The sequence below is a fragment of the Lutjanus erythropterus genome, chromosome 21 (genome assembly GCF_056507025.1).
Source record: "Lutjanus erythropterus isolate fLutEry1 chromosome 21, fLutEry1.hap2, whole genome shotgun sequence".
Classification (NCBI taxonomy): domain Eukaryota; kingdom Metazoa; phylum Chordata; class Actinopteri; order Lutjaniformes; family Lutjanidae; genus Lutjanus; species Lutjanus erythropterus.
Genome location: NC_139337.1, coordinates 18389851 through 18414654, shown reverse-complemented (window position 1 = coordinate 18414654; position 24804 = coordinate 18389851). Strand labels below are relative to the sequence as shown.

The following is a 24804-nucleotide window of genomic DNA, read 5'->3' as shown; positions in this document are numbered from 1 at the left end:
TCCTTTGTAATAAAGGCTGTAGGAGGCAGTCACTCTGGGGCCAGTGTTTGGGCGGCATGTCTTGCACTGCAAGGGTGTAAATGTTACAAAGAGGGACGGCTCCACTGGTCCTCTGAGCAAACTCTGATTCATGAGGAGAATATCTGAGTGGGCCTTTCCACTGCCGTCACTGTTACGGCTTATCTTCAGCTTGTGACTCTCACTTGTAAATAGTTGAGAAGGAATTTCTGTGGCTATTGCTCATTTATATTGAGATTACAACGACCACATATGACATATGACAAAGAATGAAATATCTGTTCTTCTAATAATGTTCAATTTGTGCATGAAAAGCAGGTGTATATAAGGAGAAAGGTCATTTATCTTAAAGGTTGCAGCCATGCTAAAGTTTGGTTACCATGGTAATGAGGGTTAGGATCTTAGGGAAAAAGCCATTACAGATGAATAGTTCCTAAGTCAATGATCCTATTCTAATTGAAAATAGGAAATATGTATTAGTCCACACAAGAATTCAAACTGTCTTAAATTACATCTGTAGAATAACTGTTAAGATGGCCTAATTTTCACTTTTTCACCTGGCTGAATTACTAACTAGCTGTGTCTCAGTTCAGATACTTCTTTTAGTACACTGACATGCTGCACACTTTGCACACTATGTATTAACTTGCGTAGGGTAGTGACAGGGTGGTGCTGTCTCAAATCAAGGACGGCCATTGTGATCTTACTGGAAATGCAGATTGCAGCTTCTTCTGCGTGGGCGAACTGAAGCCTGGTTTAGGGTTAGGGTTACGGCCACCAGCCAAAACACCCACTGGTTTGTTTATTGATTTGTGCTCAATTTCACTTCATTCAACATCAATGTCCTTTTAATTTTATTTGCATTTATTTGCCCTCTGTTTCACAGGGGGTTAAAAATACATTATTACGTTCATTGATGACAGGCTGCCCCTCCTTTCTCCTACTGGCTGAAAACAATACTTTGATTTATATTTGATCTGCGATACCAAATCTTTACTAACTTAACCAAATAAACGTATTGGTGGCTTTAATACGACAACAGTGTAGTGGTACTTATTAATAAAAATACATGCATGACTTAAATCTGTACAATTCAGTGTTTATTTTGGCTGCTGTAGTCACCACAGCTGCTTCCTCGGCTGCCTGGTCCGTTACGTTCAAAGGTTTAGTAGTCTGGCCTCTTCAGCTACCTAGAAAAGATGGTGAATGTTGGAGGCAAGAAGTGTCCAGCAATCCAAACTCAGCCTTCTGGCCTTTTTAAGTACAACATCCAGGTACTTGCAGTCCACATTGTTTTGCTGTAAATGTCAGTGTGAACGCACTTATGCACTCAATCAGGAAGTCCATGAATTTTGACACAGGTGCTATCACAGCCCAGTCTTTTTTAAATATCCCAGGTTAGCATTGTTATAAATTTTTCAAAAAGAATATCTTTGTATTTCTCTACAGACATTACTGAGACCTCTAACTCATCTGTCAAGGGCCCGTCAATGATTATTACTCCATTGGTGTATTTGTGTTGTTTGTCAATGTTTGTTTCATTGATTAAAAGTTGATAAACTGCATTAGATTAAGTATTACAGATTTCATAACCTGAGATAAAATGAAGTAAGATAAGTTAGCTATAGTTAATATGATTCCTAAAGGTAGTTAGCATTTACTTTTGTAATACAAAATTGGGGAAAAAAACCCCTTAGACCCTCCCTGTCTTAACTTAAGATTTAAGATAGGAAGGTTCTGTATAGGTAGTTGTGAGTAGACCTGATTAATTCAAATTCAGATAAGGTCACATGGTAATTACATTAAGTATGGATGTAACAATACCATAAACTCAAGGTTCGATAAAACCAAAATAAAAAGCTCACAATACGATATTTATGACAATATTCAAAAAGGAAGAAAAATTACAACTTTAAAAAGGTCCTTTATTAAATATTAAATCTTACATGCACAGCATTTTTGTGCATATACATGTTTTTTTTCCTTTTAACTTAAAATGCTTCTGCTTTCCTTCTTTAATAAAATATAAGTAGCCAATCATGACATAAGCATGTACAAAAAACTGACAGGAATTTCAAATCAAATCAAATTATAAACTTGTTAACCATGTAATATTGCAGTAGATAATGTCACTGTCAGTATAAAGACATTTTATATGGCGATATTAAATACATTGTTACATCGCTAAAAGTGAATTATTCACTGTAGATTTTGCTTCAAAACATGGCAACTTCCCAGTCAAGTAGGAGCCTGACTTACCTCGCAGGGTGCTGACACACACAAGTGGAAACTGTGACCTATATGGGGAGGAAAGGCCAGGGTCCAATTTTAACACACACACACACACACACACACACACACACACACACACACATGCAAACCCAGGGCTGTGGACTCTCCCGCCTAAAAGTGGCCTATCCTTGCTGTGTTGTGCTGGGTGTCTTCGGGGGGATGGTGGGGGAGGAGAGGGGGAGGAGGGGTAACAGGGTGCCTGCCAGATGACTGCTCCGTCAGCCCAATAATGGGCTGCCATCTGCTGTCTAGCATACACAAAGGCAAACTGTGTGTGTGTGTGAGTGTGAGTTTGTGCGCTTGCTTTTGGGTGTGCGCCTCAGAGGAAGAGGGCAGGGTCGGACGCCTGCAGGCTCTGTTTCATGTCTTCAGTGTACAAGGTGGACACAAAAATGAACACACCTTAGTCAGTCCATTAATGGCTAACACAATGACTGAAGACATAGACGGGGTACTAGACCTGTACTCCATAATAAAAAAAAAATGGATGGTGCACACAGTTTTACAAAATAATAAAATAAAAAGATGAAAAATATAACTCACCTTTAATAAATCTTGCAATAACAGCTTTGAACATCTAACAAGTTGAGTCTATATACCAAGGTTGTATTTGTATTTTAATACTTATTATTAGACTTCTTATATGTTGTAATATGAATCAATAATATAATATTAACATGAATTGAAAAAAATAGTATTAAAGGTAAAAAAAAAATAAATAAAAATGATTAAAAAATAGTTAACACAAAAATAAAACATGACATTGTTTCTGAGCTAACTGAAAAGTTAGCCAAGTATTACATTTTATTACCTGACTAAAACATTTATAAAATATTACATTATTTGCTAACTAACTAAAAAGTTGACAAAAACTGCAACTAAACATTTTAAAACATTAAAACTAAATAAAAATTGAAAACAAATAAAAATGAATGAAAAAAATGAGACTATGATAACTCTGCTATGTACAACAGATAGACGCGTCTACATGTCAGTAAGTCAATATAGTTTAAGAATTGCGTCCTTTAAATCCGTGCATGAAGCATAAGGTGGAGGGGCTGCTGCCAATAACCAATTAAGAGGCAAAAGGTCCCTGACATCTTTCAAATCTGAGTGTGGGTCAAACAAGAACAAAAGACCCTCTTGTACGAGGACGAGAGCGAAGGGAGGACAGATTGATTAAGTGGACATGGCGTGCATGTGGCGCCCGTGTGTTTATGTGCACATTGTTTATATGCATGTGCGCTGCCGCTCCTTCAGCATAAGGCATGTCGTCACGTCAAGTCTCTGCCTCCCTTCCTCCATTTGGGGGGCAATTGAGTGAATGGGCCTGTAAAACCAACAGCCCTGAGGACAAAGGAGCCCGGGGGCATTAAGTCATGGGTGAGTGGGCCCCTTTAGGGCCAGCAGCTGACCCTGTGGAGAGGCCTCTTGTTCTGGTGGAGGGGGCTCGTGTCCCTGGACCCCAGGCCAAGTTGACAGCATCTCCAACATATACATACACACATGACAGGGGGGTTCAGCTTAAACTTCTCCATCAGTTGTAAGCCACCCAACCCCCTGACAATTCACCTGCATGGCTGTCAACTCCACCTGAGGGAAAGTGACAAAATGAGATTAAAGATGGAGGATTTTCCCCGAGAAAATGGCTTTCGAGGAATCAGCTTTTGGCAAGAGCTCAAGAAGTTTCTGTGCCTGCTGTGAGCATGTCAGAAAAAACTAAAGGATCATCAGAAATCTTTATTATGTGGGAAATAGCATGTAACCTATGCTAATTTGTACAGGACCACTTGGCAGAAAGAAACAGCACCATAGAAAAACCAGGGCTCAATATTCAGGATTGCATTCAGGGCAGATAAAAAGCCACGTCAGGCTAGTAAAACTTGCAGCTCACTTGCCTGATTGGGCATGGGATAAAGAGTAAATAAAAACATTTTTTTCCAGACCTGATGATCGAAGTACCAAAGAAGTGAGCCATCTCACTTCCTTCTCATCTCTGTTGATAGTTGCACTCATGTAATACCAAACAAGCACTTGTAAGAAATAGCGGATGGAATATGGAATATTTCATTTTATTCTCCACCATGTGTTGATCCCCAGAAATGATCTCGCAACCCCCAGGTTGAGAACCAATGCCTTAGAGGATGCGTGAATCCAACTATGTGTTGCGTAAATTGCTGCAAGTTTGAGAACAAGGTAGATAAATTGTATTTGCTTTCATGCCAAGTTTCCAAAAAATGTTGCTTGAGTGCCGTCATAAGATGCATGGCAGCTAAGAGGGCTGCTAACAATTCCTTGTCCAGGGCTTTTTTGGTGCTTGTATGAAACATGATTTAGAAAATGCAGCCAGAATTATCGGCTGTGTGTAAGGGGTGTATATATGTAAATAACATTAAGCCGTTTTATTTTGTGTAGCATTAAGGAACTAGAAAACTAATTTTGTTGTACAATCCTGTGTTGTATGATGATAATAAATGCCCTTGATTGACTTGATTACTGCTGATAAATTAAATAAAATGTATAAGGAAAAGTAAAAATGGACTTTGGACAAGCATATTTCTGACCCACTTGTCTGACCAGGCAGGTAAGAAAAAACACCAAAGCTGAACCCTAAAAATGTTGACACAAAAAAATGTGAAATGCCATAGATGTCATGCAACATATGCATTTATTTTTCCAAATTAAGTACACGGTTACAAAGACAGTTGGCAGGATTTCTATGGTACCTTGGTTATGATTTCAACTGCTACAAAATATAGAGTGAGTGTTACATGTGTGATTCACCTCGTCAGTTAAAGCAAAGTCCAGCATCTTGTGTATTGCTCATGCATAACTACAGTAGTATATAACAGCTGCTACTATCCTGTATATGTACTTAATTCCCTCAAAACCTATGATGTTACATGGCCAAATGTTGTTAACGTACAAACATATTAACTTGGACTGAACAAATGGAATGTACAAACCAACAAACAGAACATTTAACACAATTATATACAGATTAGACACATCTCAGCCACCAGATTCAAATGCAAAAATGTCTCATGTGGATGTTAGTCTACCCTCTGTTTTAGAGTTGTGTACTGTATACTGATCTTTCCACTTGATCTCCCTGACAAGATTCCCTTCTTATTCTCACTCAAATGCTTAATGCAGGATAATCCAGATTATAACTAATGCTGGATCTGCTAATGCCGACAATACAAAGAAGACCATTTATAGCTGTAGTGTTACTTCACCAGATTATAGAAAGTTTTTTGCTTCAGTATGGTTAAAAATAGCATGAATCAGCCTGTTAACATGGAAGCACAGTGCACTACATTTTTTTCAGAATCACACCCAAATTCATGCATATTTACATTACATTTTTAAGCATTTTGTTCTTACACAGAGTGTCGACTAATGAGTGAGGGGTTAGGGGTTTTGCTCGAGGGCATTTCAGCAGGATATAAGGTTAATGAGAAACTGGCTGCTGCAGCGATCAAATTTGATTCTTGTTTGTAAAACAAGAAAAAAAGTTGAGTGTAATGCTTTGATGTAGTGTATTTAAGCACACATTTCTGCAGCAGAACAGGAGAAAAGAATGTTGAAATCAAGCAGCAAGATATTAAAGGGATAGTTCAGATTATTTGAAGTGGGGTTGTATGAGGCACTTATCTATAGTCAAGTAAATTACCAACAGCAGATGGCGGTCAATATGCCCCAACAAGCAGTAATGAACTGGTGTGGAGGCTGACCTAAAAAATTAGGTGTACAATATCTTTATAATATTGTCACCGCTTTACCTTGCCATCAGAGAGCTTTTTCCAACGAGAAACTGCTGTTATAGAAACCAAACACTAGAGTTGCTGGTCTACTGCTGCCTCAATCAGTTCATTTGTGACTTTGGTGAATCTGAATTACCCTTTTAAAACACCGTAGTCACACAATAACACTGATTAACAGATAGAGGCAGCGGTACACCAGCAATTCCCATGTTAATGCAAAGTAAAATGACAGATTTTTCTTATGGAGTTTGGTTGGTTTGGAGAGAACGATATTTGGTTCATGTAACAGCAGTTTCCCATCAGAAAAGGCTGTCTGATGTCAAAGTAAAGTGGTGAAAATATTCTAAATATAGCATACACTTAAACAGATGTTGTTTTTTAGGTGGGCAGTTCGTAGCTTGGCTTTCTACCCCAGTACTCCTGCTGCTTCTCCAAACTGGGAGCGTGCCAACTGCCATTTACTGTAGGTAATACACCGAGTATAGATAAGAACCTCATACAACCCCACTTCAAAAGATCCAAACTATCCATTTAACGTCAGCATTCATTACAAAACAGGGAGACAACCCTCAAACACACACACGCGCACGCCAAAAAAATAAAAAAAATTAACAAAAATAAAAATAAGGACAAGAGCTACATCATCAGAATGAACAAACATTTAAAATTAAATGATGAGTAAAAAGTGCAATTTGTCTATGATTAGAGGTCGGAGATGGCGTCCTGCTACCTAAAAAAAAGTCCTATCTATATGTTACAAGATCACAAATACAACTATACAATGATTATTTGCTAGATCTCGCCTGATCAGGAAGAGGAATTAACATGTTAAATTAGTGGCAGTGCATGGTTCTTCTAACTTGGAGTAATGAAACTGAATGGTAGCCCAATCCTGATTTTGAAAGAGAAAAGACAATAAAATTCTTCAATAATTTCTCTTAAATGTTTTTTTTTTAGAAATAAATAAATTAGTAGACATTAAATAAATAAAACCTACAGCCTTCACATAAAAAGTAAATCCTTCTCGACCAAATGCTTGTTGTAGAACACTGACGATATGAAAAGTGGTCAGCGCCTTCAAACGACTGACCAAAGCAATGGTGACCATTCATCCTCTATACAGAGAGAACTGATTTAGAGCAAGTGAGGGTTTTTAGGCTGTTTTGTCAGCAAAGTTAAACTTCTTAAAAAACTCATGGTGTCCGATTTATATTAATATCTAAGCTTTAGAGCTGTCAGATAATAAATAAAACAAACAGAAATAAACATTAAGGTACCCTTCCATTTCTGAGGTTCTTACACATGTACATTGCAATGAAATACATTCAACCGATGTCTCGACGGACACTATGGCCTTGGAAAGGAAACGTTGTGTTGTTAAAAAAAAGATACCATCACAAGTGCTATCCAGTTTGCCCTTAAAAACACTGCTCCTTTCTCAGCAGCAAAATCAACTCAGTAGTGCAATACTGACAGCTTCTTATTTCCATCCTCAAAAACTTCACATCACCATGGACACGCAAGCATTCAGCAACGCAGTAACACTGCTGTCACAGAAAACCACGAAAATGCATTTTTCACCCTGTTTACACCTGGTATTAAAATGGGATCTGTGTATCTGGATGTTTTGTGTTTACACCTGGTACTTTTAGTCCGTTCTTGTTAACCTCAGTGAGATCCAATCTGTGCCCTCCAAAGCACAGCCTGGGGCGTGCTCAGTCTGAAAACAGTGTGCACCGTTTTGCTGTGAGTTCTGGGTTGAACGAACAGGTTTCCTTAAAACGGTTTGCAACGGGCCTTCAGGTACTTTTTCTCTTGTCTGGTGGGTGTTATCCAATCAGCAGTTTTTGCAGTTTTTCCGTGTTATATTCAAGACTTCATGATCTATGTAAACAGAGCCAGTCGAGGACTGTGCTGCACCTACCTCCAGGTTTGACGCACGTACATTAGCTCACACTCTACGGTTGTATTTGAGACCTTTTTGATCAGAACTGATCATTGTTATTGGGTGATCAGACAGATCCAATCACGTTTTGATCACAATTAATTTGCACCTTGCATTTACAGAAGTTTTTTCCTTATCTGGTTAAAGTCTCTGCATACAGATCGCAGTTGAATACCAGGTGAATATGGGGACTTTGTCTCTCTAATATTTAAAGCAATTCTTAACATCATATTCTGTACTGTATGTGTATTTGTTAAAGACCCATGGTGTGATTCTAAAAAGACATGGGTGTCTATAAAAAGTCACAGATCTTACATGTACGTGGTTTTTATCTGATAACAGCAATGGGGCAGTTTAGCAAAACAAGCTGGAGGAGAAACACAATGAGTAGCGTTACATTATAAAATGTCTTTCTTGTCATTTAAACAATATATTAACAATATAAAACTCAGAAGCAGCCACTGCTAGTAATAAACACTATTTCTACAGCCTACTGTATGTGCAGGTTGTTTCAACATTACTGACTAGTGCAGAAAGATATTCTAGCTTTTTCATATCTGTACAAAAGTGTTTTTGTTGCCAGGTTGTGTGTGTTTCGAAGGCCAAACCTTTAAATGAGAACTACTTGGGCAGTGACCTAGAAGTGTGTGGAAAACAATACCGGCAACCGTGCTGTTTTTGTGGACGTCCTTGGCAGTGCATTTCTGCTTCAAAAGAAAAATAAATTCATTTGTCTTCACTGGATTGTCTCTTACAGGATTCAGTGGAGGTTTTGGACGGGTGAAGTAGTGTTGCCTGCACGGTGAGGGGACGGCTTTAAAGCACAAGGGCCCTTGAGGTAGAGCCAGACGATGGGTAAGGGTTCAGGTACTGACGGGCCTGTTCTGTCATGATCAGCTGGTCCTCCGTCTTCCCATAAACCACTGCTTCCCAGTCACTCACCTGCAGAGGAGGCAACCAACGATTACTATGGTGAAGTAGCTAAACCTGCATTATGCAAACCATCATAGGGAAAAAATTAATTATTATATCCTAACATTTCTTATTCAAGGTTCACTGAGGAGTTTTTGATCTCTAGTAGTGATTTGAATTCCACTGCAACTGCTGTAATTTGGTGGGATGGAAAGAAAAACAAATAGTGGAAGAATCGCCAATTCTGCCTTTTGATTAAATTTTTGAAATTGATTCTTGATTTAATACTGAAATTAAACTACTCCTATTGGAATTACTATAATGCTAATAATATTAGTGCAACCTGATGTTTATCTGCACTCAGTCATCTCATCAGTGGTTTCAGGTAAAGTTCCACTCTTTACATACCTGTACAGCGGCGTGTTTTGGTGCTTTGTGGGAGGCAAGAAGCTTCTTCATCCGGGGGCTTGTAAAGCGATGAGAATGAACAGGAACTAATGAGGGCTCCTCTCGGTTAGAAGTCAAAGAATGGCTGCACTCCTCCTGCTCAGGGATTGGGGTGATCAGTGAGGAGTTTGTCAGTAGACTTTCATCTGGCACCTGCAATATGACGGTCAGTAAATGGAGTAGATAAATTAAGAACACGTGAAATGATGGTGCTGAAATTAATCAAAAATAATGTATACCATTACCACCAATAAGTGAATAGCTCTTCAGGGTTATGTGCCTGACTCTTGAACATTCAGTGTTAACTACTGAGTTAGTTTTCCCATCTAGCTACTCACTTGTGCATTGTTGAGCTGCTCTTGAAAGAGTTGGACATTTAGGTAGTCTTTCCCCCAGGGGTCCAGCACAAGGGACTTACGAACCTTTCTCGCTGGGCCGTCAATCTGAAAATATAAGGACCACAATGTAAATAACTGTAAATGTTCTGACTCTGTCCTGCATAGATGTGTCTGTTTGTTCTCAGATAAGAGAGCACAGGTTGGTAAAATTTGTTTATAGTGCACATACATTATGTTTCCATGCTCTGTAGTCTGGCTGGATGTCTACTCTGTTGAAGATATCTGCTCCGGTCTCCTGCTTCAGAACTTCTCGGATGTCCTCTTCTAGAAAGGCCAATGGCTGTGGCTGAAAAATACACACACATAAGTATAACCACAAAATCATGCTGTACAAAATAAGTTAAGTTTATCATGAATAAAGGTAAATAAAAGTGTGAAAACACACAGGTGAAATGCATACAGCCACATTTGACCTCTTACCTCCATCTTTAGTGGCCCGTGCATTTTCTCCTGTGCAGCCAAAGCATTTTTGAAGGGAGTCGGTGTCCTCGGGGTTGGAATCATGACAGTTTTACGGAATTTGGGGGTCCGGGAACTAGAAAGTTGACAGGGTACATATTGAGTACTCTCCTCCTAATAATTAAATCAAATTAAGTTTGAGGATCCTTGTGGACATTTTAAAAAATAGCAAGCTTCTGCACCTGATTTTATAAATCCACTTAGGCTAAGGTTTCCCTTACATTTTCATCCTAGTTATATAAAATCACCAAAAGGACCTCTTCAGGATGTTGGAAAAACCCTTTAATCTCTTAGTTTTTGCCTTTAGCTACAAAGCTATTCCCTTATGCGTTGCTAATAGTATCCATTTTCCTCAAAATAAAAAAAATAAAAATTCAGGGACCATAACAAAAAAAAGTGAAATAATTTGAAGAACATGAGACTATGGTTGAATTTCTGGTGAATGAGGAAGAAGAGGAGGAGGAGATATTCTCAGCACACAATAATCCCACTGGACACCGAGCAATGTGCAACCTGAGTTTAGATTGATAATTAATAGTAGCAACTTTGTAGCTAGCAGGCCAAACATTAACATAACTGTCTCATATATCAACATTAGCTTTGATTGGAACGCATATACTGATTTTACATATTTATTTACCCATCATTCTCTTTCTGGTGCTTAGGTGTGGTCTCTTTTTGGAGCGGCGTGTTGAGGAGACACCTTTGGCCACACACAGGAGTTGAGGTGAGCGCAGGGTTATCCAGGGTCAGATGCTCCGCCCCTGATATGTTGCAGAACTGGAGAAACAAACACACAAAGCATATGACCAAATGCGACTTCAGTACACTAATTCTATGAGGAAGTAGTGAAGCTAAGGTGGGGATTAGCGTGTGTGAAGAAAGATAAACAGGTTTCATTTACTCGTGACGGTGTGAATGGCAGCGACTTCGTGGGTGTTTTCTTGGGAGAATTTGAGATATTTTCTAAGAAGGAGGAACAGGTCCTGTCACACAATGGAGATGGCTCCCCCCTCTCTCTTCTCCTCTTCCTCCCGATGGAGGCCTGGGTGGGTTTAGATGAGCTGATAGGAGTCAGGGAAGTGACTCCAACCAGACCAAACGGAGCACAGTTCTTATCTCGAGCAGAGATGCCAGTCTGAGCGTTGAGTGTGTAGCCCATTGAACTGTCAATCGTCCTCTCTTGCAGGAGGGTGGTGTAGCCAGCCTGGTTGTGCCTGGGCGGTGTCGTTGCCTCTGACAGGTCAAAACTGGCCATGTCGCTCCAGGCAACAGGGTCCTGCAGAGCAAAACACATCTACAGTAGATCTTTAATACATTCATGACCTTTGGTTAATAAAAAATACTGATATACATTTATTATCTGTTGCATTCCTTCTAAAGTTGTCACAATACCCGAATTTTAAACTCAATACTAACATGAAAAAACTATATTAAATACTGCTTTCAGTACCACTATAAAGAGAAAAAAAGGCCTAGACACTCAAAGTGGGATATTTTTGAAGAGAATCAACAATCAAAAAAGTCAGTGAACACTGTCTGGTTTTGCTGCAAGCCAAGACTTCAGGCAGGACAATAAAAAATTGAATTGCTACGATATCTGGAATGAGCGCTTAGATTTTTTATGGCATCAGTAGCATTTACAAGACATGATACTGAAAAAGACTCTAAGTATCGATATACTTTTGACAACCTTCTGTTACTCACAGAGTCAATGAGCTCCATGGTCTCTGCGAACTCTGGTATGGTCTGCAGGGTGGAGAGCACAGTGCTGGCCTCTACAGCCAGGAACTTGCTGGGGGACACAGGAAGCTGTGGTGGAGGCCCCTGAGGGATCTCTGGGCCCCTCCAGGTCCTTCTCTCCGCCTGCTCCTCCAGGCTGCTGCTACTTGTGGTCAACGTGTCATCTGACACACTGTCGGACCAGGCTGAGTACTGCTCCAGATTCTGAGGAGGCAGGATGAGAGAACAGTGGTATTAGATCTCCGGCTCCAGCAGCAGATCTGATTTAATGGTGAGAGACTGACAGATGTTTAGTAAAATTAAATTAAACTTGGATCGCTTTTAAAGGTCCAGTGTGTACGATTTATGGAGATCTATTGGCAGAATATGGCTGAAACTGAACTTTCTGCTGGAAACTTTAACTTGTTGAAAAAATGAAGACTTTTTAAGACGATTTTGAAAATTAAGACCTAACTCACATCCATACTGCAGGAATAAGTCAAATCTGAGTCCAATAACATTGCTATTGCACAGTGAGACACACCGGAGCCAGACTTTGGTGCTGTTCCCAGTGTAAGTTACTTGCGATGGCAGATATTTGCTGGTGTTTTTTTTTTAAGGTGGCTTTATGCTCATCTGACTTTTCATGTGACTCTAACGCCTTTAAACTATAAGTTCCTAACCTAAGTGTTTGTTTGCATAAACATAATTTTTGCATAATTTGTTACTTTCAACAGGCTTCAACCGAGAACTAAATGTACTGCCAGATATCACTGAACATCCACTTATTGATATTAGATGAAAGTAATGCTCAGGTTATTGGCTCCATGTTGGTTTCATTTTGTAGTTGTACAGTGTAATCAATACAAATTTTTCACACAAACACATAAAATTTAACCTTAGAATGAGACGTTTACATCTACAGAGGGAGCGGATCACCATTGCATGGAAGGTGCCGTGGTGCGCCGCAATGTTTCTGTAGCATACTAGAATGGACAAATCAAACACTGGCTCTAGAGGAGCCCTTCTGCATTTTTAGCGAGTTTTGCAGCCACATGCTAGGAACATAGATGATGAGGCATTTTTGCAGCCTGCAAGCCCCCTGCTAGATGCCACTAAATCCTGCACACTGGTCCTTTAGAATGATCAAGTGCAGAAAACACTCATGTTACTGCAACATATAAGCCCAATCTCCACCATTAAAGCATTGAAAATTAAGTCACTGACTGTGACGAATGAGACATTACATGAATGGTGTGAATTGTCGGGGAGGGATAGGACAGGAACAGGAGAGACAGAGGAAGGTGCTTGGTTCAAACTGCTGGCTGAGCGTGGGCATGGGGGGTGAGGAGGACTGGAGGAGATGAAGGTTCATGTTTGAAATGATGGTAATGGGAGGGGGGAGGTAGGGTGGCTACCAAGCACAGCTTCAGGCCAGTCTGAATGAGTAGCGAGATGGGGAAGGTAGTTACTATAGCAACACTACAGCAAATCAGGCTACAGACACACATACATGTGCGCCATTCTTGTTTTCACATGTATACACTGCAAAAAGTCTTTTGGTCTCTTAAAATCTTTTTCTTCTTGGGAATTTTCTGTAACAAGTCAACAGCTGCAACAATTAATCGATTAGTTGTCAACTATAAAATTAATTGCCAGCTATTTTGAGTCATTAAAAAAGAAGTCTAAATTCTCTGATTCCAACTTCTTAAATGTGCTAATTTTCTGGTTTCTCTACTCCTTTAGGACAATAAACTGAATATCTGTATTATATTTATAATATTTGAGGACATCACATTAGGCTTTGGGAAACACTGATTGGCTTTTGTTTTTTAAACCATTTTCTGACATTTTATAGACCAAACAACTAAACTCGATTAATCAAGAAAAGAAGCCACAGATTAATACACAATGAAAATACTCATTAGCTGCAGCCTTAATCAAGTATAAGGTGTAGAAAATGACACCTGGTTCAAGAAAATTCCTAATATTTTCTCTTCATCTCACTTTGATTTGATTTTAAGACTCAATCTTGAATTAAATAATACATTTAATTTTACAACTGACCATTTAATAACTTTTTGCAGTGTATGTCAGCTACAGACACACGCAGGCTATGCTGGCTAAGTATGCAAACACACATTCGGAGTGTGTTCTTACACATGGACCTCTGCACTGCACTTGTCGTTGGACTTCACTCTCTGCTGACATAAGCAGCAGCTCAAGCTCCTTAATTCTTTGCTCTCTGTCGGGATCATCCAGGCAGGATGGCTGAAATAAACAAACGTCAGGGAGGAGAGGTCGAGAGGACAGGAGGAAAGGAAGAAGTTAAGAAAACCAGACAAAAAAATAAAACAGATTCACACATATTTGCGGGAGCATTTACCCCCTGTTATTGAACGTTAGGTGAAAATAACAGGACGTTCAAGTGTTTGATTTGAAGTCCAGAGTTAGCAAATCACAAAGATAACTACGGAAAGACAAGAAAATAAAGAATGTGACAAGTTTTCCCATTAGCATGCAAAAAAATACAAAAAGACTCACCGATATGAAGCCTGAATTATCAGGAAGACTGTCCATCAAGTGTCCACTGTGAGGATCATAAGGATATCCCGTCATCTAAAATACAGAGAATCATATTTAAATAAAAATCAATTAAGACAACAAATAAAAGAAATCAAAAGACCACATAGTGTGGAGTCAGGGAGGGAAGTGGACCTGGTTGGGTCCTGGTAATGGCAGGGGACTGCGATCACAGTGCTGCGGCTCTGTTGGAGTCGGAGGACACGTTCTGTGGTGGCGTCTCTTCACTCCAGCGTGAGAGGAAGTGAAACTCTTGCAGCCATCTTGCAGGTACCCCTCATGCTCCACCTTCCTTCTCATGGTGGAGTTCCAGTGGTTCTTGATGGAGTTGTCCGTCCTGTTGGGGAGATGATCAATTTAGCATTTATCCATTTCATGATTTTAACTGGAAATGGAGATATTAAATTAGAATTATATCTGCCCTATACCAAAAACTGAACACAAATATTCAACTAAATACTCATTATATTTTGAAAAATGACATAATATCAATTTTTTGGAAAACTGTTTTCAAAACTACACACAATATACCAGTGTATGATATCCCTATAAGATACATGGTACTTTATCTTTGCAATTTTAACTTCACTAAAGAGAATGTATTAATGAGGCATCGGTATTTGGATACTTGAAAAAATCTACATAATAAAAAAACTGACACATCAACGGAGATTGCAAGAAATGGACATTACTCAGAAGCTAGAAATCAAAGTTGAGATGTGCAACGTGCACACAATATTGTATTACCGTCCAGGAAGGAGCTTGGAGATCTCTGCCCAGCGGTTGCCAAGTCGTTTGTGGGCCTCGTATATGATTCGGTCCTCCTCCTGAGTCCATGACGACTTCTTCACTTCTGGGTTGAGGTGGTTGTGCCACCGTTCACGGCACTGTTTTCCAATCCTCCCCTGGAGGTGCTTAGCGATCACCGACCAGCGCTTGGGGCCATACTTGTGGACCAGGTCAATAACCTGCACAAAGATTTCATTAGGGATTCACAATATGGATTATTTGCAATCAGTACAATAACCATTACTATGCAGCTTTACTGGATACTCGATTCTGATCCGTCTGGTCCTGTTGCAGCACTCTACAGTCTATTATTTCTGAAAGGCAGACCAGTTCTACAAAAAACAAACTATTTCAATGGATACAGTTCTGATCATAGATTCTGTAGGACTTAACCAAAGCAAAATAATCATTTTTAAATGTATAATTTATGTCAAAATTATTGATTTTTAATTAAGTACCAAGTAGCAGTGTAATAAGTGGGGATAACATTCAGTGAGTCCTGGGTCACTATGGCAAAATAAACCCAGACAGGGTGATGCCAGACTCTGTCACCCCGAGGACCTGCTCATTGTACATCATCTCTTAAATAATTACCTGCTTCTCATGGCAGATACTGATAACATACCCCATAATTTCACAATTTGCATTTTAAAAACATGAATGCACGCCTGTGGGTGAGAAAGGCTAAGATGAAGACGGATGATTTAATATTTCATGGCTCTGCCCGAACCAAATTTAACTAACTAATCACTTTTACAACAAAACCAGCTCTGACTCTTCAATCAAAAAGCTTTATATCTCTATGAAGCATTTTGCATAAAAATTCAAATCAAAGCTTTGATATAATTTGTTAAAATTGATATTATTATAGCCAATATTTGTCTGCTATAATTTCATTATCCATCTTCATCTATTCATAAATGATAAATAAATATCGGCCCCAATTATTTCTAAATGAGAAGATTATAATCTATACACTGCTGCATGTTCTAGTAATTTTTTATTTTAATGAAAGTACAGACTAAGGCCCTAACTGGATTCATAGAAACTACAAGCTTGTTTAAAAAGGGAAATCACATCTCTCTGCTTTTCTCATCTACACCAAACAGCAGGGCCAGTGTTTGGAAAGCTGCGACTGTAACAGCAGCAGCAAGGCTTGTTTGGCTTGGTTTGGTTTCCGTCAAGGCTGAAAAATGTTGCAATGTCATCATTGGCAGCCACAGCTGTTATTGATAGGTCTGTGTTTCTGTTGTGATGCCAAGATGTTGGAGGAATGAGACACCATTCTTGACATTCCTGTAAGAATCATGATCCATTTAAGGATTGTTGAGCTGGGGAAGATATTAGAGCTTTACTCTGTACAAACAAGAGCTGGGCCCTAAACTAGTGACTTGGAAAGTCTGTGTTTTATTAGGAATGACGTAGTGGAGCATTTACTTTGCAAAAAAAAAAGAAAAGAAAAAAAAAAAGAAGCTAAGTGAAGGAAAGTTTTGGCGGGAAGCAAGCTTGCGCATGTGCACAGCCTTGTTGCTCTGAAGGTAAAAGATACATTTCGTATTGTGGCATTTTCGTTTGTATTATGTTCTTTCACTGAGTCTAAGCTGCTGCTGACAGCTTCCTTCTGTCTCCCCTATCATTTACCTATTTTATCATCCCTCTTTCTGTCCAGAACAGGAAACTCCCAGCTCCTCTTACCTTTTGATCCTCCTCTTTTGTCCAGGGCCCTTTCACCAGCTCTGGGTTAAGCACCTTCTGCCAGCGGTGCTGACACTGGCCATCTGTCCTCCCCTGTGACAGAGCCACACAAAGACCAACACCTCATTACACCACACCACCACCTCACAGTTACACCTACTCCTGACAGCTGCAAATACATCTGCTTCTCCAGCTTCACTGCATCCATGACTTATCATCGCTGTTAAAATATCCTATTGAGGAATGATGTTAATTATTACATGGCTTGGACAACCATTAACTGTTGTAATATGGTATAAATCACTAAGATATGACTCTTAATAATCTTATTATACAATGCAGCCACATTATAATACATACTTACTGGAAAAAAGTTAGCTATTAATTTCCAGGAGTCAGTTCCATGCTGCTCTACAAGTTTTTTCAGCTTTTCATCCTGAGAAGAGGGAGAAAAGGAGACACAAGGAGTGAAAACACTGTGCCTCTCAAGGACTTTCATCTTCATTAACAGCAGTTATTAATCAATATCTTTAAAACAAAAACCTGGCTTTTATCAAGTGTTGTTGATCTTGACCTGCACATTACTGTTACTTTTTTGTCTCCTGTTTCTACAGATTTTATTTCATTCATGTAAATATTTAAAATAAATACATGTGTTCTTATTTGCAACAAGATAAAATACAAATCTAATGCAGTATAAAGTCCAAATTTTACTCCAATAACCTGCATAATGTCCTCACTTGAGCATCTGATGAACTCACCTCATCTCGTGACCACTTGACTTTGCACAGGGTCTTTTTGTCTTTGCTCTTCTCTTTACTCTCTGGGTCTGTGGAGTGCAGCTCTTCATCCTCATCATTGCTAAAAATGCACAGGGCAATGTGGAAAGATAGTAAAAGAAAAGCAGATTTATATTAATGGAGTCGAAATACAGGAAATTATATAAGCAGGAATACTGATATGAATGAGGTATTGCATGGAAAGTACCAATACAAGCACCACTATCAGTACCTTAGTTTCTATCAGTAGCTAATGTATTTCAAATTAGGGGTGTCACGATTTGATTTTAAAAAATTTCCAGCACTGACAGCTTTGTCATTGTTTGGCTTTTGAGTCCTCACCTGCAAAAACGCCAGCAGCACCCTTTAGGGAAGGTGGCAATGTGGGTAACCTGAACCCCAATATGTGATGTAGGCTAACTGATTTGTTGTAGGAAATGAGTCTCCCTTGTCCCTCATATTGATGCAGTCACAGAAAAGTGCATGCTATACAGGGTAGTTAAACGTACACAAAGGAGGTTTATGCAACAGACTCAGTTTAATACTGACGCCTCTATATAACCTACATGAGAAAACAAAACCATCAGCAAGATGATTGGGTATTTTTATAGTTATTCCTGCCTGCCACAGGGCTGGCATGCAAAAAATAGTGGGAGAATCACCAGTCCAGCTCTTGATTTCAATTTTTACGAAACTGAAAGCCGAGTTGTCTTAAAAATATATTCAAATGCAAACATGTAGAGCTCTCTTCTTGTAAGGGATATCCTACCAGTGCAGAAGCTCTCAGGATTTTCCCTTACCAGGAACAGTAGAAGAAGCTTAACTATTGCAAAGGCTCAGCTTTAAATAGACTTTTCAGATTAATTTGTCAGTTTACCTAGGTTGGGCTGTTCCTTTCTGTAAAAAGAAGTGAAAAGATAGCCACTGTGACCAGAATTAGCAACACCTGACATTTTTAACCTATGTTACAAAGTAACAGTGACACGTTGGTTTCATTTTTAGTTGTTGCAGCATGATCACTACATTTTTCCCCTAAAACTGCAATTAAAAGTGAGACTTCAGTTAAATCAATCTTCATAATTGAATTTTTAAGACCTGCCACAATCGTATTTATTAAATTTTAAGGCCTAAAATTCAGATAATTGGATTTTAATCTTTTTACGGACCTGCAGAAACCTTGAAGCAAATGTCATGATTGTGGTGCAGCACTATTCTGTCTGTCACGGCAAAAACAAAAACAAGCAAGACAAGGAAATAAAAGCAAACACAAAAACATGGTTGACACTTGCAAGAGGCCTTCAGTTATTCAATCAAGTCCAAAAGTGATTCACAAACTAAAACGACACAACAGCATCGACTCTGACACCTCACTAATATTGCATTCAGACTGCAGCAAGAAATGTTACAAATTTACAGCAAGATGTACATATAGTCTACGTTTATAGCAGACTATGTTGATGCAAATAAACAATAAGGGAAAAAACAATCAAATAAATGAATAATGTATAATGATGGACTGAATAGACCTTGGTTTGTCAGACTGGTGGCTCTCAATATAAGACATAATAACAATATAAAAGACACTACTTTTTGATAAACCTTGTCAGAATGAAAAGGAAACCAACTTCTATTCAGGCTCCATACAACAACAGAAAATTCCTCTCTACTGACACAAGAAGTTGGCAGGTAGCACTGTACTTCAGTGTTCCCATAAAACTTGCTGCTGGGCAACACTTTCTTTGTGGTTGTGGAGAGGAGGTTAATAAATGGAGGAGAAATTAAGTTATCCACTCTTAAGAGCTGTTTCTACACAGCAGACCTTAAGGATCACACATGCACTTACTTAACCACACACACACAGGGGAAAACCAGTGCTTTCCTCTGGTCTCGTATCAGACTGTGTATGAAAGGTCTTCCTCAGTGCGGAAACCTGAACACAGCAATTGAATTTTGGCGTGGCCGGATTGCCTCAGCAGAGCAAAGAGACGTGGGGATGTGAGTCTGGACCTATGACTGAACAGGAAGGAGGGGAGTGAGGGGGCTGGAGGAACGGGGTGATCCCACATCAACAGGCTCTTTCACCTCCAGAGGTGTGTGAGTGTGTGTCATTGAGATGAAGGAGGCGGTGCGCTGGGGTGTGGTCAGATGACGGTCCTAACCAACGGTCCAGTCGTTCAAAAAGTTTCAAAAAACAGACAGCCTTATGTAACCTCTTTGCATTTTGTTTAACACATTATTTACCCACTTTTTAACTTTGGAGCAGTAAGAATATGATATTAAAACATCTTTCAAAAGCCTCACTAGCAGTAAAACAAACAGACTCCAAAGTACAGGACACTCATCGTCAGAGTTCGCAGTATTTAAAATACTTATGTCATAAACAGGTGTTGGGATATTGTGAAACACAGGATTTGCATTCCCCACTTCAACCCCTCAGCTGTTCTAATTATGAAAGAAAAGAGTCACATATCTCTCGCCAGATGTGAACACAAATATTAAGATGCGAGGATGAGACATAAACAGTTCATTCAAGGTTAATGCAAGCATCACTTAAGCAGAAAATACAAGCCCAGTGCAAGATGACACATATTTAAACAGCTTGTTTTGTCCATTGTAAGAATTATTTTACTTTGAGATAGAACTGAGAATAAAAACAATTCTTCACATTTGATAAGCTGCAACCCACAAATGTTTGCCAAGTTGGCTTGATAAATTACTAAAATGATTCATCAAATTTTCGAAATTGATGGTATTTACTTTTACGCTGATCAAGTCTGATCAGTTAATTCTCTTATTATTTCAGCTTGACAACTTGACAGCACTTGATTGCAAATATCCTTATTATTGTGCACCTGCCTGTTGTTGAACATAATAATCCATGCTCTGCTGCCTGCAGGGTGCAAAATTAACTTTTTTGCCCACCAGATAAATGGCTATTGACTGTTCAAATTTTACCAGCCACTGTATAGATTACCATTGTTTTTTTGTTGGCTGGTAAGTGAAGCAAATCTACCACCCAGCTGCATATTTTACCAGCATCTGACTGGTGGCTGGTGCTAGTTTTGTGCCCTGGTAGCCTTGGCAGTATAACTTATCAAGTCTAATCACAAACCTACACATCTGTTTGTTTTCCCAGGTACTTCTTGGTACTGGGGTTATTTTTTTAAGACGAAGAAGGACTATAGGAAATCTTAGGTGCTATATTCCATTTCCATTTGGTCTTGGAACACAGTGTTCCAACAAGACAAATTCATAAACATTACTGTAAACACAGTAGGAACTAATGATTATTTTCACTGTGGATTACTCTGTCCATTATTTGCTTGATTAATCAATTAGTTGTTTGGCCCATAACATGACACAAAATAGAGAAAATGTTGATCAGTTCTTCCCAAAGCCCAAGATGATGTCATAAAATGTCTTGTTTTGCCCACAAACAAAAGATATTCAATTTATTGTCATAATCAAGTAAAGAAACCAGAAAATATTCACCTTTAACAAAGTGGAATCAGAGCATTTTGACTTTTTTCTTCAATAAAATACCCAAATGATGAATTAATTATCAAAATAGTTGGTGATTAATTTAATAATCGATTCATAATCAATTAATCATTGCAGCTCTACTTGTAAAAACACATTTTACTGATATTGTATCTAATATAGCCTTTTATCTGTGTTTTGTTGTTTGATTCAGGTAGAACAGACAAAACAGAATCTCCAAAGTAAATATTTTTATTTATTGCAACTAATCTTACTGACTTGTCACTTTCAAGTCATTTGTTTTCAAGGATGCTGCTGTTTGACAATGGGCTGCGCGCCCCCCATGGATAGCAAACATATTATGCAGTCTATACTGTATTACTCCAACATTATTTAGAAAACAGCATAGTAACTCGTGCTTCCAAAGACATGTTTCGGGATATACAAACTATAATTCTGCTATTCATTAACCTCATAGATGGACCTGGTTACAGTCTGACCGTGCAGGTGCACAGGCAATACTCTGTTAAATATTAAACTTGATGCATTATCAGGACACTGATGCCAAAAATAATTTTCTCTGCAGAAGAGACTACTAATATTTTCAGTAGATATTCACTGAAGCACCGGTGACTGTTGCAAACAGGATAACGAAACAACACTCACTGTATTATCATTGCTGGCACCCACCTGCGTGCTTTCACGTTGTCCATGACAGTCGGTAGGATGATTGAACCTTTTTAAAGACGAACCTGTGTTTGGCAGCTTGATAAAATCCCACATTAATAGATGTTTATCCATAGAAATGGCTGTCAGTCATCGCTCGTTTCCTCTGAGCATGTAGCTAGCACTGTTCGGCTAGTCGGTGAGCTAACTTAATGTACAGTCCATAATATTACGCTCTCTGTGTACAAGCCTTATCCATCGTCGATAACATCTCTCCAAGGAAAAGCTTCACTACGTCCTCTTCTGTTACGTGCTTCTGAGAAGTAAATATCGCAATAAAAAAGTCGATTTTATGTAGAAGAGACTAATAATAACGCGTTACTTTCATTACTCTCTGCCTGAGCTGTTTCTATATCGCTTCTCTGTTCTTCTATCTGGCTGCATTATGATTTTTGTCCATCCCGCCGATTCTCGCGCCCAGCCCTCTGCGCAGGCGGCCTCGCCTCTGATTGGTCAGAAATGGAGCTGTGAAAATAGGAGTCGGTACTCGAAACTGATTGGGCCGAATTGAGGAGATGCTCGCGTGCGATTGGTTAGAAGTGGGAGCGGGTTTAGTTCCATTGGTTGATAATGTGAGGAGGCGGGCGTTAAGTTGGACGGCTGTGCTGTCACCCTCTGCAGCAGAATGGATCTTTTCATCAGAGCTGTGGTGGCTCAAAGTGGGCTGCGGGGACTTTCAGAGGCCCTGGAGGGGGTTTCAGGGGCCTCCCAGCCCCACAGTTTCACTGGAATAAGGCGAGATGAATCCATTCTCCAATTTGTCCAATATTTTATAGTGCTGAGATGTTATTTTGTGCCATCACGTATTGATAGAGGCAGATCTAATGATCCAATTATCATGAAATATTGCTAATTTTTACCATGCTGTGCACATCTACATTCATAGAGGGATTATGAGATAATGGGCCCCTGGGCACAGACATATAAAAGGGACAATCATGTCTCCTTACATAAGTAGGAAGAAACAGTTTTTGTGTGGTAGTGGTTGTTTTGCCTCTTTTTTTAGTTGCCTTACATAACTTTGTAGTAATTTTGCACCCTTTATGATATTTTTTTTTTCATGTCTTTGTAGTTGTTATGCACATTTCTAGTTTTGCCTCTCTGCAGGGATTTTGCACCTCCACATGGTCTCTACATGTCTCTTGTTGGTTTGTGTGTCTTTGTTATTTATTTTGCACATGAAGCCAGGAGGGGCCCCTGACACTTTGGGCCCCTGGGCCCATCCCCTCAGTAAGCCATCCAAGTCTGTATTTGAGACCATTGATTATGCAACCTTATGCTGTTGCTTCAAAGGCACGTTTCTTTGATTTGACAATTGTGCTTTGCAACTTAAGAGATAGAAATTATTTTTTACGATTCACATAATAATTGCTTCATATTTGTGAGGATTTGCGAGTAACACATAGCTTAAGGCTTGAGATTCATACGACACTTGCAGAAAATGTTTACAGCATTCAATAACTGGCGTTCTGCGGCGCCTTTAAACTATGTTTTGCTGCCACCTTGTGGACAAAATTTGGCATCGTTTCTTGGTTTCATTCATAAAAGAAAAAGACAATATTTACCACTGAAAATGTGTTTTGTTCACGTGCTATCTCATCTGAAAATGTCTATGGGTCGCACTATTCCTTTTAATTTATCACAGCATGTCTGGTTATTTTTCGTCAGCGCACCATCAGCTCAAATAAGGTAGGTCGACTCGGGACATGGTGCAATGCGTCTGTATGGATTTTGATAATAATAATACCACACAGAGTTATATATACTACAGTAAGTCCAAACCATTTGTTGCCTTTTTGTTAAACACATTTTGAAATACCTCATCAGTTTTAGATATTGTGTCACACTTGAATTTAATTTATTAGTTTTTATTGCATAATAGGCTACTCTATTATAATTTTGACGTGGTCAAAATTATAATAAAGATCTTAATCTATTCATTTATTTTTAGGTTAAATTAGGATGTGAACGAGATTTTGGTTAATAGGCATGTCCTTCTTTTCTACCTGTAGGTGACACTGTTTAACTGTTTGACATCTCAATGTTGTCATTCCTGAGCATACAAGTAGCTGCGTTAAGCAAACCACAATAAGACCGGAAATTAATTATTATGCTTCCAAAAATAAAAGTTCGAATTCTGTCAACCCAAGATAAATAATAGGTATAATCGAAAAAGACATTTTAGAATATTGTTATATATATATTTTAGGACATCCATCATGTTTAACTTTCCCCCAGGTAGCTCTTCCAACTAGTAAAAGTAGCAATACCACAATATTGATGCATTAATATTAATCTGTAAGCAGGGCATAATGTTGCTGCTGATTATGTTAATTGTAACTAATACATCATCAGTCATAAACTGATAATATGTTTTATACTGTATATAAAACTTTGATCTGCAATGGTGGAAGAAGTACTCAGAACCTTTGTATAAATGAAAGTAGAATGGGTAGTAGTATAGTAGTGTATAATTTCATGAAAGCATATCATATGTTTTTTAAATGCCATAGATAACAATAAATGTAGAGTAAAAAAAAAAAAATACTATTTCCCTCTGAAATACAGTGGTGTAAAAGTGTCCAGTACCACAGACTGGGAATACTGGAGTAAAGCTGAACTTAGAGTTATTATAGTTTTCATTATTGTTTTTAAATTTATTTTTAATGTTTGTTTTCAATTCATTTTATCTTATGTTGCTTTCTAGAGTGGATTTGCTCATATCAGTTTAAGTTTTTATTGATTTAAAATATATAGTTCTAGTTGAGTTTTTATCACTTTCAGTATTAGTT

The 24804-nt window shown here is 38.7% G+C and overlaps 1 protein-coding gene across 3 annotated transcripts; it reads right to left on the bottom strand.

Annotated features, from left to right (window-relative positions):
• Positions 1–7976: 7976 nt before the first annotated feature.
• On the bottom strand, positions 7977–22390 carry mybl1 (MYB proto-oncogene like 1). Of its 3 annotated transcripts, none has more exons than XM_084747115.1 (16): positions 21977–22390; positions 17789–17888; positions 17392–17463; positions 17028–17120; positions 15291–15511; positions 14679–14880; positions 14505–14579; positions 14121–14231; positions 11946–12185; positions 11143–11535; positions 10879–11018; positions 10200–10314; positions 9949–10065; positions 9720–9824; positions 9343–9534; positions 7977–8964 (listed from the first exon to the last, which is right to left on the bottom strand). In XM_084747115.1, exons 1-16 carry the CDS (start codon positions 21997–21999, stop codon positions 8839–8841), a joined length of 2325 nt encoding a protein of 774 aa, XP_084603241.1. In that variant the 5' UTR covers positions 22000–22390; the 3' UTR covers positions 7977–8838. The 3 variants fall into 3 exon arrangements, with proteins under 3 accessions (XP_084603241.1, XP_084603242.1, XP_084603243.1); XM_084747116.1 differs by having other exon boundaries at positions 11143–11517; XM_084747117.1 differs by lacking the exon at positions 14121–14231.
• Between the last annotated feature and the right edge of the window lie 2414 nt (positions 22391–24804).